The sequence below is a fragment of the Rattus rattus genome, chromosome 15 (genome assembly GCF_011064425.1).
Source record: "Rattus rattus isolate New Zealand chromosome 15, Rrattus_CSIRO_v1, whole genome shotgun sequence".
NCBI classification, from domain to species: Eukaryota; Metazoa; Chordata; class Mammalia; order Rodentia; family Muridae; genus Rattus; species Rattus rattus.
Genome location: NC_046168.1, coordinates 54,268,083 through 54,280,280, shown reverse-complemented (window position 1 = coordinate 54,280,280; position 12,198 = coordinate 54,268,083). Strand labels below are relative to the sequence as shown.

General features: G+C 46.0%; 1 protein-coding gene across 1 annotated transcript in view; it reads left to right on the top strand.

The window, feature by feature from the left end:
* Pstpip2 (proline-serine-threonine phosphatase interacting protein 2) overlaps positions 1-12,198 on the top strand; it is an 81,556-nt gene that overhangs the window by 32,034 nt on the left and 37,324 nt on the right. Inside the window, exon 2 of the mRNA XM_032885974.1 lies at positions 5,863-5,963. Within this exon, the coding sequence (XP_032741865.1) occupies positions 5,863-5,963 (101 nt within the window). The remainder of the gene's footprint in view (positions 1-5,862; positions 5,964-12,198) is intronic.

The window sequence follows — 12,198 nt, the reverse complement described above, 5'->3', positions numbered from 1 at the left end:
AAAGAAATCATAACTCTCACTACAGTTTATTCCAGAGTAGTTTATATTTTTTTATCACTGTAAGTGATCTTTAAAAATCTCTCCTTTCCTTGTCTCCTCTCCTTCTTCCTCTCTATTTCTCTTTCTTCCTTTCCCTTCCTTCCTTCTTTCTTTTTTGGAGACAGGGTTTCTCTGTGCTGCCCTGGAACTTACTATGTAGGCCAGGCTGGCCTCAAACTCACAGAGACTCACTGCCTCTTTCTCTGGAGTCCTGGGATAAAAGGCGTGTACCACTATACCCTGCTTCGGGTCAATTTTCTTCCATGGTGAGAGTGCTTTAAGTTTTATGTTTCTGTGAAGATGTAGAGCTACTCAGAGATCTGCTTCTTGTGTTTTTAAAAGACTTCATGATGTTTCCTTCTTTTTTTTTCTAGTAAAAAATTATCTTTAAATATGTATATGTATCTGTATGTATGCCTGTGGGTAGGTACATGCACATAAATGCTGGGATTTCAGAGACAACAGGTTGGCTCGATTCTCTTGGACTGAGAGTTCCAGGAATGACCTGTGAGCTGCTCGGTGCAGGTACTGGGAACTGAACTTTTGTTCTGTGAAGACATCATGATCTCTCAACTGTTGAGAAATCTCTCCAGCCCCATCTTCTGTTTTTGCTTTTTTTTCTTTTGAGGGGGTGGATAATATTTCACTATGTCATTCAGGCTGGCTTTGAACTTGAATTTCATTGCCTCAGCTGCTTAAGTGCTGGAATTACAGACGTGTGCTACCACACCTGCTAGGTTTACTTTATAACATCTGTAGAATCTGCATTGATTGAAATCTGTATTGATGCTTACACTTTCATTCTGATATTGGCAATTTATATTTTATTCTCCCCTGTCTTATCGATTTTTTTTTCTTTTCTTCGGAGCTGGGGACCGAACCCAGGGCCTTGCGCTTGCTAGGCAAGCGCTCTACCACTGAGCTAAATCCCCAACCCCTATCAATTTTATTTAACTGTTCAAAGGACAACTTGGTTTAATCAGTGTTCTCTATTGTTTATCTTTATTTCATTCCACTATTTTAATTTTTTTCTACCACTAAATTTTTCTAGCTCTTTTTATTAAATATTAAAGCCACAAAAATATAAACTACTCTGGGATAAACTGCAGTGAGAGTTTTGATTTCTTTAAAAGCACAATTACGTAATGTAAGTATGCTTTTACTTTAATCCCAGGTGTGGGATAAGAGGCTGCTCACAGCAGGTGACAGAAAAGCTAGCTTTAGTAAATTTATCTAGCTATTTTCTCAAGCTACTTAAAGTAAAAGCTTAGGTCAGAGCTCTTAAGACTACCTCTCTCTTTTTCTTTTGTTCACTTCTATTGTCTGTCTGTCTATGTATCTATGTATCTATGTATCTATCCATGTATCTATGTAGGTATCTATGTATCAATGCATCTATGTATCTGTCTGTCTATCTATCTGTCTGTCTGTCTGTCTATCTATCTATCTATCTATCTATCTATCTATCTATCTATCTATCTATCTATCTATCTATCTGGATGAGGTCTGCTGTACTCCAGCCTGGCTTCTAACACACAATATAGCCAAAGCTGACCTTGAACTCTTGGTTCTTCTTCCAGAGTGCTGGGAATACAGCTATGTGCCGCCTTGCATAGTTTCTGGAATACTGTGGACTGAAACCAGCCTTTTGCAAGCTAGCTACACAAGCAACCTGTCAGTTGAGCCCCATCTCATAAATTCTGATATTTTCATTTGAGATGCATTTATATTTTTTTTCACATGGAACCTGGTTATTTTAAAGGACTCAATTTAAATCCCATTTCTTGGCCAGCAGTGGTGACAGACACCTGTAATTCTGACACCTGATAGGCTAAGTTAGGAGGCTTGTCAGTTTCAGGCCAGCCTGGGGAATATGGCAGGACCCCATCCCACCTGCCTACCTTTCTCTTATGACCTGCCTTTTCTCTACTGTATTAATCACACATGTTCTTCATACGGCCGTGTTATAGACTGTCTTCATCTTTAACTTTTGTTTGTCTTATGCATATGATTTTTACTGATTCCCTGGAATGGAAGACTTGCTGACTGCAAGTACACAGTCTCAGGTTGGCCTTATAGGTTTGTTAGTATTTTGTGGGTGGTTGGTGTGACATTAAATGTGTGTCAAAAGTTATTCATATGAATGACAATGCTTGTGTATAATCCAAATGAGCTACAATGAATTGACCATTTTATTAGACAGTATAATAACTAGGGCTTGGGATATAGTTCAGTTGGTAGTGTTTCTCTAGCATGCACCAGTCCTAGATTTGATCCCCAGTACCAGGTGTAATGGCTGTAACTCCAGCTCTTGGGACGCTGAGTTAGAAGGATTAGAAGTCGAGGGCTGTACTTGGCTATAAAGTAAGTCAGATTGATCTGAGTTTCATGAGACCCATTCTCAAAGGAAAAAAAGAGATGATACTGCGCACCAAACAGTATATGCTAATAGTCCCTCCCTTGCTCTCTCCCTCCCTCCCACCTTCCCTTTTTGTGAATGGGCAGGTACATGTGTATATAGATGTGAGAGGCCAGCCTCTGGCAGTTTCCCTCAGGAGCTGTGCACCTTGTGTTGTTGAGACAGTGGCTCACTGGGACAGTCTCCTGTGGCCCCTAAGGATAGTTTGGGCTTGCTAGTCTGCAGGCTCTGGGGATCTGCTTGTCTTTGCCTCTCCAGGGCTGGGATTATGAGTACATGTTACTCCACCTGACTTCTGTGTGGTGCTGTGGATTGAACTCAGTTCTTCCCCATTTTTGTGGCCAGCATTTTGCCCACTGAACTCTCCAGCAGTGTCCCTTGGTTCCCTTGGGGCTGTGAGTCTTGTCTCGGGCGCATCCCTCCCAGTCTTCTGGCATTCAGTTAGTTTTCATGCTCTGTGACCCTCTTTTCTGAGTAGCTTCTTACTTGGTTTCCTTTCTTCCTGATCCTGAGTGACTGGGCAGCTGTTCTATTTTTTTTTTTTTTTTTTGTAAGGACCGGAAGTTGGGATGTCTGTGTTTTTGGGGAAACTCTGTTCTAGATTCCTTGCCCCACCAGACCTAAACTATCTGTACCTTTAATTAAGAAAAAGGAAACCACCTCCTAGATATCATAACTGAGAGAAGTCAAGCATTCTTAATGAGTGGGAATAGAGACTTCTGCTTACAAAGGAAGCTGACAATGACCCTTTGTTTTTCTTTGTTCATGTCCCTGGAGGCTTGGCTTCATTGTTCAGATCTTATGCATTCAAAGGGGGTTTCAGGAGAGAGCTCATCCTGGAGTTTCTGCTGTGGGCTTGTGAGGTGTATTACATCAAGGGAGACATTTCTGCGAGGGGCTCAGGGGTGGAGACAGTATTCTGTTCCAACATTCAGCAGAGTGGGGACAGAAAGGCCATCTCTGTGAGTACAAAATGCCAGATTAAAAGAACTCACAAGGGGTTGGGGATTTAGCTCAGTGGTAGAGCGCTTGCCTAGCATGAGCAAGGCCCTGGGTTCGGTCCCCAGCTCCGGAAAAAAAAAAAAAAAGAACTCACAAGAGGGAACTGGGCTACCCCAAGGAGACTCCCAGAAAGAGTGAGAATTGAGAGATTGACTAGCTTTGGGTTGAAAACAGTAATCTAAACACCGCATTAAAGAGGTGGTAGTGAAATTGCTAATTAAAAATTAAATATTTTCTCCAACTGGTGCAACCATGTGTGGGCCCAGGCGCTGGCCCAGGCTCCCATTCCTAATCTACCAGGCCATTGGCCACTTTTCTTTCATTCTGGTTTGTGACCTTGCTCTTCTTGCCTGCTGGCCTCTCACAGATACCCCACAGTCCTTCAAGAGCACTAACTGGCTGTAGGAGACGTCAGGGCCTCTGGTGTCAGGTTTAAGGGTGAGCTGATGCTGTGAAGATCCTGATTAAATGGGCCTGTAGCCTGAGGCAGCTCCTGCCAAGCAAAGTGAACAGGCACACAGCTAGCTAGGGTCTAGAGTGGGAACTCCTGCTGTCTCTCTTGGCCTGACTTAGGTGTGAGTGGACCCAGAGAAAGGGGCTTGAGTACACCTTATTCCCCTCTCTCTCTTTAAATTATTATTTTATTTATTTACATTCCAGCCGTTATCTCCCCTCAGTGCCCCCTCCCACAGTTTCTCATCCCATTCCTCCTTCCCATTGCCTCCAAAAGGGAGCTTCTCCCACCAGACCTCCCCCTTCCCTGGGGCCTCAAGGCTCTCAAGGGTTAAAATGCATCTTCTCTTACTGAAACCAGACCAGGCAGACCTCGGCTATATTTGTCCTTGTAATGGCCCATGTATGCTACTGGTTGGTGGCTCAGTCTCTGGGAGCTCCCTGGAGTCTGTGTTAGTTAACACTGCTGTTTTTCCTATGGGGTTGCCCTACCATTCAGCTTCTTCGATTCTTCCCCTAATTCAACCATAGGGGTCCCCGACTTCAGTCCAATGGTCGGGGTAAGTATCTGCGTCTGTCTCAGTCAGCCGCTGGTAGGACCTCTCGGAGGACAGCCACGTCAGGCTCCTGTCTGTAAGCACACCATAGCATAGTAGTGTCAGGCTTTGGTGGCCCACCCCTCTCCCCAGTGAGATGGATCCCATGTTGGGCTGGTCATTGGATCACCTTCCCCTCAGTCTCTCCTCCTTTTTCGTTCATGCAGTTCTTTCAGACAGGAACAGTTCTGGGTCAGAAATTTTGACTGTGGGTTAGTAACCCCGTCCCTCTGCTTGAGGTCTGGTCTGTCTACTGGAGGTGGACTCTTTGAGTTTCCTTGCCCCAGTGTTGTGGCTAAGGTCACACCCCTTGAGTCCTGAGAGTTTCTTTACCTTCCAGGTCTCTTGTCCTTTCTACAGGGTCTCCACATCTTCCCCCAATGCTGCTTATCTATTCATTCCCTCGGCCCTCTGGGTTTCTGCTCCTTCCTCCCATACTGATCCTGATTTTCTTTTCCCCTCTCCTTCCCTTCTTCCACCCAGGGTCCTCCCTCCCTCTGCCTCCTGTGATTATTTCCTTCCCCCCTTCTTTTTTTTTCTTTGTATTTTTTCTATTTTTTATTTACATTTCAAATGTTATCCGCTTTTCCGGTTTCCTGTCCATAAACCCCCTATCCCATCCCTCCTCCCTCTTCTTCTATGAGAGTGTTCCCCCTTCCCACCCACCCCTTCCTGTCCCCTTGCCCTGACATTCCCCCACACTGGGTGGGGGGTGGAGTCCAGTCTTGGCAGGACCAAGGGCTTCTCCTCCCATTGGTGCCCAACAAGGCCATCCTCTGCTACATATGCAGCTTGGAGCCATGGGTCTGTCCATGTGTACTCTTTGGATGGTGGTTTAGTCCCTGGGAGCTCTGGTTTGGTTGGTATTGTTGTTTTTATTGGGGTTGCAAACCCCACCTTTCCTCCCTTCTAAGTGGGATTGAAGCATCCTCAGTTGGGCCTTTCTGCGTGTTACACTTCTTTCTGTCTGCGGGTTGTATCGTGGATATTCTGTTACCTTTTGGCTACTATCCACTGATCAGTGAGTACACACCAGGCATGTCCTTTTGGGTCTGAGTTACCTCACCCAGGATGACATTGAAAAGTGAGGACATCATGGATTTTCCAGGCAAATGGATAGAAGCAGAGAATATCCTTATGTCTCTTACCCCTCTGTCTTGTCCCTCCCGTTCCGTGGCCTTCAGCTTCATCGTTTGAAGTGCTCTTCCCAGATGCTTATCTCGACTTCTTTTCTGTATTCTCCGGGGTCACGCGTCTTTGTAAAAGCGAACCAGTGAAGTCCCACTGTGGCCTGTCCTTCACCTGTCCTTCATGCTTCTCCTCGGCCTGACGCCACGTCGTTTATCTCAACAGAGCACGGACATTCTCAGCACCGTCGGCTACGACAGCATCATCCAGCATCTGAACAATGGCCGCAAGAACTGCAAGGAGTTTGAAGAGTTTTTGAAAGAAAGGTAGGATGCTCGGGCCCTCTGAGTCAGCTCACCCCTACCCCAGGCCAGGAACCAACTGATTTCTCTTTCCTTCCTTTTGTAGACAAGTTATTTCTTGTTACTCTGTGGGTGTGCGTGTGCCCAAGTGGGCCACTCCTCTTCCCGATGTTTACCTTGTTGCATCGTGGGGTACATGATGTGGAAGTCGGAGGACAACTTTGTGCAGTTGGGTCTCTCCTTCCGCCTTTGCAGGAGGGCACAGTTGATCAACTGATCAGTTGACCCTGATCAGGGTCACGTCCTAATCCGTCAGAGCAGGTGTCCCTGTGGGAAGATAATGCGAAGACACAAGTCAAGAGCTCCCTGTGGTGATAAAGCGGGAAACTATGGAACTGAAAGCCAGGACACATCAGAGACTTTTAGTGACACCGGATGCTACACAAACCATATTCTCCCTAGATCCTCCAAGACAGCAAGGTCCTGTCCCCACCTCTCCCAAAGCTCCTCACTTTCTGGTGTCTGGGCTTGAACTCAGATGTCAGGCTTGCCTCGAGACACTCCACCCTGCAGTCATTTCATCCCCTTCCCATTTGTTGGTCTGGCTGGGTTTAGCGATTCTGAAGACCCTCTGCTCCAGGGTGTGAAACAACCCCGAGAAGAGTCTGATACTATTCTAGAGTTAATGTTCATTTGCCTTCTTAGTGAGAAATCACTCTGAACATTCAAAGATTAATAAATGGAAAACAAAAGCTTTTTTTTGTTTTTTGTTTTTTAAAGCACAGCACGTGTGCCGCTCTGGCTAATGTCTGTAGAGGAGCTGTCCAGGAATAGATGGTTTTAGTAACTTATATACTACACCTCAGGCTTGTGCACGCCTCATAGGCTGTCACCTTGAGGTTTATTTCAGGTCCAGCCCCTAGGTTCCACTTTGAACAATTTGAACAGACACAGGAGACTGCAAGACTGGCCAGTGCAGATGGGAGATTAACATAGCAAAGACATCGCCAGGGTTGTTGTTGTTGTTCTTGTTATTATTATTGTTATAATTATTTTGGTTTTTTTTTTCAAGACAGAGTTTCTCTGTGTAACTGCCTGTCCTGTAGACCAGGCTGGCCTGGAAGTCACAGAGGCCCACCTGTCTCTGCCTCCCAAGAGCTGGGATTGAAGGCATGGGCCACCATCGCTTGACTCAGAACTATTTCTTGAGTACATCAGTGTTGTACTTTTCCAGTAGTTGTTACAGGGCCATCTTGCCCACTTGGGAGATTTAAGTTTTTTAATTAATTAATTAATTAATTAATTTTTTTTTGCATGAGCGCAAATGGGGAATTAATGGCAGGCCAGGCGTTTATGGTGGCTCTAACCCTGTGCTACCTCCTGCTCTAAGCTGCCCTTAGAGTCATGTTCTTTGACACTGAGATGAGCCTCAGGGCCATTTGTACTTGGGACCCTCTCCACTTGTTCTGGGAATAGAGTCTAACTGTCCATCAGTCTTCGTAGACAAACACTAGCAGCCTTAACATCCTAAATCTCACCTACCTCAAACAGGCCGGGACAGCGTCCTTCCTCTCTTTCGTGTACTTTGGAGCCAGTGCTCCCTTCCTAAAGTCTACTTTGGGTGACTTAATGCTTCCCAAGCACACCTGTGAGGAAGATCCTTTACGACACCAGTTCTGTCATTTCAAGTCTCTTCTCCATCAGTACCGTCCTAAAGCCCCTGAGAACCAATCTGGAAAGTAAGATTTGTAAACAAAACAGCAGACAGAGATGCAGCAAGCCACGAGGCACACTAGGGAGCACGGTGTCAGTAACCCTGAAGAAGTAGACTAACGACCGCCTACTGGGCCAACAGAGCTCTCTTTGGGAGCTTCGTGGAAGAGGGGATCCTTGCAGGGCTCTGGCAGAACAAGGTGGTTCTGACCACTGTGGAGGACAGGCAGTCTTGAGGTAAGCAGATCCAAGTGGTAAGAGGAAGGTAGGACCTCTTGAGACACCAGAAAGTGAAATGCTGTGGGAGGTGTGGGAACAGGACCTTGCTGTCTTGGAGGATCTAGAGAGGATGTGGTTTGTATAGTATCCGGTGCCACTAAGAGTCTCTGATGTGTCCTGGCTTTCAGTTCCATAGTTTCTAGCCATCCTGCTTCATTACCACAGGGAGGTCTATGACTTGTGTCTTCGAGTTATCTTCCCTCAGGGATACCTGCTCTGACGGATTAGGAGGAAGTGACCCTCCTGATCAAGGGTGCCCCCATCTTAGCTAATCACATCTGTAGTGACCCTCTTACAAAGAAGAGTACAACCTGAGACAACGGGGACTAGAGTCAGACATGGTTTTGTTTTGTTTTTTTCTTTTTTTTTCCCTCGGAGCTGGGAACCGAACCCAGGGCCTTGCGCTTGCTAGGCAAGCGCTCTACCACTGAGCTAAATCCCCAACCCTTGTTTTGTTTTTTAAAAGGGAGACAGCACATACTATGCAAATGGCACAGGCAGCTGAGACCTATACAGGAAAGAACACTGGGGCAGAGTCTAACCTCTTCCTCATCTGATCCTGCTTCCTTGTAACTGGCAGGGGCACACACGAGGGCAGGTATCTTTCCAGGTGTCTGTTTCCTCCTCAGTAAAAGGAAGCCATTGTACTCAACGTCTGTAAAATCTCTGAGGAGGGAGCCCAGGTCTTCCAAAGAAATTAATAACTCAATGGAAGCACTATTTTGGGAATATATAGTAAAACGAGCAAAAATGGGTCAATGTCAGGTACTTGGACAAAAGATTTCATTCTGGCCGCCCACTCCGACCTGGGAGCCTCCTCATTGGAGACTACCCTCAGGCTGATGGGAAAGGCTGTGTCTGATGATGCTGGCCATGAGTTGTTGAAGGAGAGCCGGCACATGGATTATTCCTGGTCTCGGAAATTCGGGGGGGGGGAGGGGCCAAAGTGAGCAGGGGGGAAGGGCTTTGGGGAGAAGCATATGTAGTTGAGTATTGGATTTTCAGGAAAATCGCTGAGACTGGAGATCACAGTCACATTTAAGTGAAATGAAGGTGACACAGAAAGACACGTGTGCTTTTTCTCATGCGTAGAAACAAATGAGACCTGGGAGTAGAGAGACTAATAGGGCGGAAGGCAGAAGGAAAGGCAGGAAAAGCCAGAAGGAGGTAAAGTACGGATAGCGATCTCATAGTGAAACCTGGTAAGTTTTATAGCTAATATGAACTAATATCTATAGGAGGAGTGAATTAGCAGGTAAAAGTAGAGGGGGAAGACTCCTCTTCTGTGATTTGTCCTGTTTTTATGTTTCACACGGCCCTGTTGTAGGTCAACTGGAGTATTGATGCATACGCCCACCAGCTCCACTAAGCCACTCTTTTATTGCAGTCATTCGGTGATCCTGGCATCCAGCAGATGCCCGGCATATAATAAATATTCCAGAAATAATGACATAGGGGCTGGAGAGATGGCTCAGAGGTTAAGAGTACTTATAGCCCTTGCAGAGGCCCAAGGTTCCATCCCCAGCAACCACATGACTGTTCACAACCATCCATAACTCCAGTTCCAGATGATCTAATGGCCTTTTCTTTTGGCCTCCTCATGCCCTGTGCACACACAGTGCACAGATATACACGCAGGCAAAACACCCATACATATGAAGTAAAAGAAATAAATCTTTAAAAAGATAAGTTGATGGACAGGTTAAGAGGAAACACTGGGTGGGCAATGCTGTAGGGAAAGGTCTTTCCATCAAAGGGGATTTCTGCAACGTCCTGGTGGTTCCTCCCTTGTCTGTAGCCTCAGAAGTCCACCACTTCCCCTGTGCTTGAGGTCGTCCTCTGTGTGTCAGTGGTGGTTCCCATGGTTATAAAGAGTATGATGCTGGAGTTTCACTTCAGCAAAGCTTCCCCTCTAGTTCAGAGTAGACCACAGTGCTTGCTTGGGGGCGTGTGGGGGGGGATTCTGCTCACTGTTGCCTGAATGCTAGAGGGCCTGCCGCCTCATGGAAACCACAGGGGTTCTCAAGAACCCTTCAGAAGTGTGTGGGGAGGAAGGCGGAGGACAGGAGAGGGGGTGCTCTGCTGGGTTCTGTAGGCCTCACACAGGGGAAGCTGGATGGCGGCTTTTGAAGTGCTGATGGCTTGGTTTACCGTCAGTTTTGATACCAAAGCAAGTCAGGGGACTTCCCGAAGCAGGAGACGAAACCCTAGGGAATTGGTTTGGTTTGAGGAACTATTCCACTTCCAGGGAGAGGAATAAGAATCCAGTGGTGATAAGAATTGTGTTTTAGCACAGCGAGGCTCAGAAGGTACTTGAACTTTCAGTGATAAGCATTCAAAATCTTCCTCTGTGTGTCAGTGGTGTCAGAGAGATGGGGAGAGGTCAGATGAGGGATGTAGAGAAACCCTGGCAGAGGGAGGAGGGAGGGGAGGCTCCAGGAAAACTCTTTCCATCACTAGGACGTCGTGTGAGACACCATTCTAAAAAGACCACTGTTGACTCCGTGGTGATGGTGGCTGAGACCTCTTAGGTCTTGCTCTTAGAAAACTCAGAGCTAGTGTCATGGGGCTATCTGTTGAGACCTGGCCAGAATGCCGCTAGACTTGTAGGAAGAAACTTTGATTGGAACTATGAAGTATTTGATGGGATGGAGACCTGGTTGGAGCAGAGTCTGTAAGGGCATGTTCCAGGTAGCAAACTGGACGTCGGGAAGGATTACACGGGTTGGGGGGCATCATTGACAACTGGACTCCTAAAGGATCACCCAGGGGTATAACCAGCATCCGTGACCCAACCTTACAGAGGAATGCATAGGGTGTCACAGTCCTCTGGGAGCCCAAGTAAGAAGCACGGAGATGAGCAAGCAGCTTCAGCTCCAGCCTGCACTCAGCTCGCCCCTCTCTCTTTATTCTTGCGTATTTAACACCAGGGAATATGAACGGTAAATTAACACTGGTTTAGCAACTTAGCTTTGGTCTCTTTTGCTTGTGTCCTCCACCTCTCTCTTTTCTTTCTCATTTTCCCTTTCCAAGGAACACAGGCTTGCCCTGGTTTGTAGGGTCTCTCCGTGTCAGCCTCCTGAGAACTGGGATGGTTGTAGCTTATCTGAATGTCTTTCCGTTTTACCAGCAGCCCAAACTGACGCATCCCCTCTCCTATTCATACTTAGCCTCCATAATCAGGTACCGATCATCAATCGGTCTTAGGCTCTTTCTCCCACTTTCCGTGGTAGTTGACATATTATCCCACACAGTGGTGTCCGAGCGCTCCTGTACTTCCTAAAATGATTGATTTTCAAGGTTTTTTTTCCCCCCTTTGATGATTACTGTATTTTCATAGCAAGCATACCCTCTGATAGTAGCCATTTTGAAGACAGTATACTAGTTTCAGGGGGGTCTTGGGGATTGAGCCTGGTGTCCTAGTCACCAGTGTAGTAGAGAAAAATGACAACTTGGCCCTACTGAAACATAGTCCTTATTGAACGTTAAAAACACTTTTGCAGAAAGAATCAGGGCAATTTAAAAAGAATTCAACCAGTGACCAAACACAGGTAAGTGCTTCAGTCCCAGTAAGGAACATTAGACGAGCATAATTAGTATATCATGAGAGTGGAAGTCAGTAGAGAGAGAAGTACTGAAGAAAAGCCCAGTGGGATATTGGAAATGAAAAATGAAATAAAGCAAATGAAAAACTCTACGGAAAGCTTCAGCAAAGGAGTGGGCGATGGAGACGACAGAATATCAGTGCTTGAAGACAGGGTAGAGAAATTTAACCTCTCAGACTGTAAAGGTATATATTCACAAGACGGCCTGAACAGAACTTTTAAAACCTATGGGATACCCTGAGAAGACCAAATCTACAAACTATGGACATAGAAGAAATAGAACCTCATGCTAAAAGCATAGAAAACATTGTAAATAAAGTCATAGCGGAAAAATTCCCCACATTCCAGGGAAAGAGTTACATGTGGCGGTTAAAACACCAAAGACCAGGGGCAAAAAAAAAAAAAAAAAAAGTCATATCATGGACTGGAGAGATGGCTCAGCAGTTAAGAGCACTGGCTGCTCTTCCAGAGGTCCCGAGTTCAACTCCCAGCGACCACATGGTGGCTCACAACCATCTGTAATGGGGATCTGATGCCCACTTTGGGCATGAAGGTGTACCTGTAGTAGAGCTCTCATATACATAAAATAAATAAATACGTCTTTTAAAAAAGTCATATCGCATTGTAGTTAAAATAGTAAACAGACAGAACAGGAATGCACA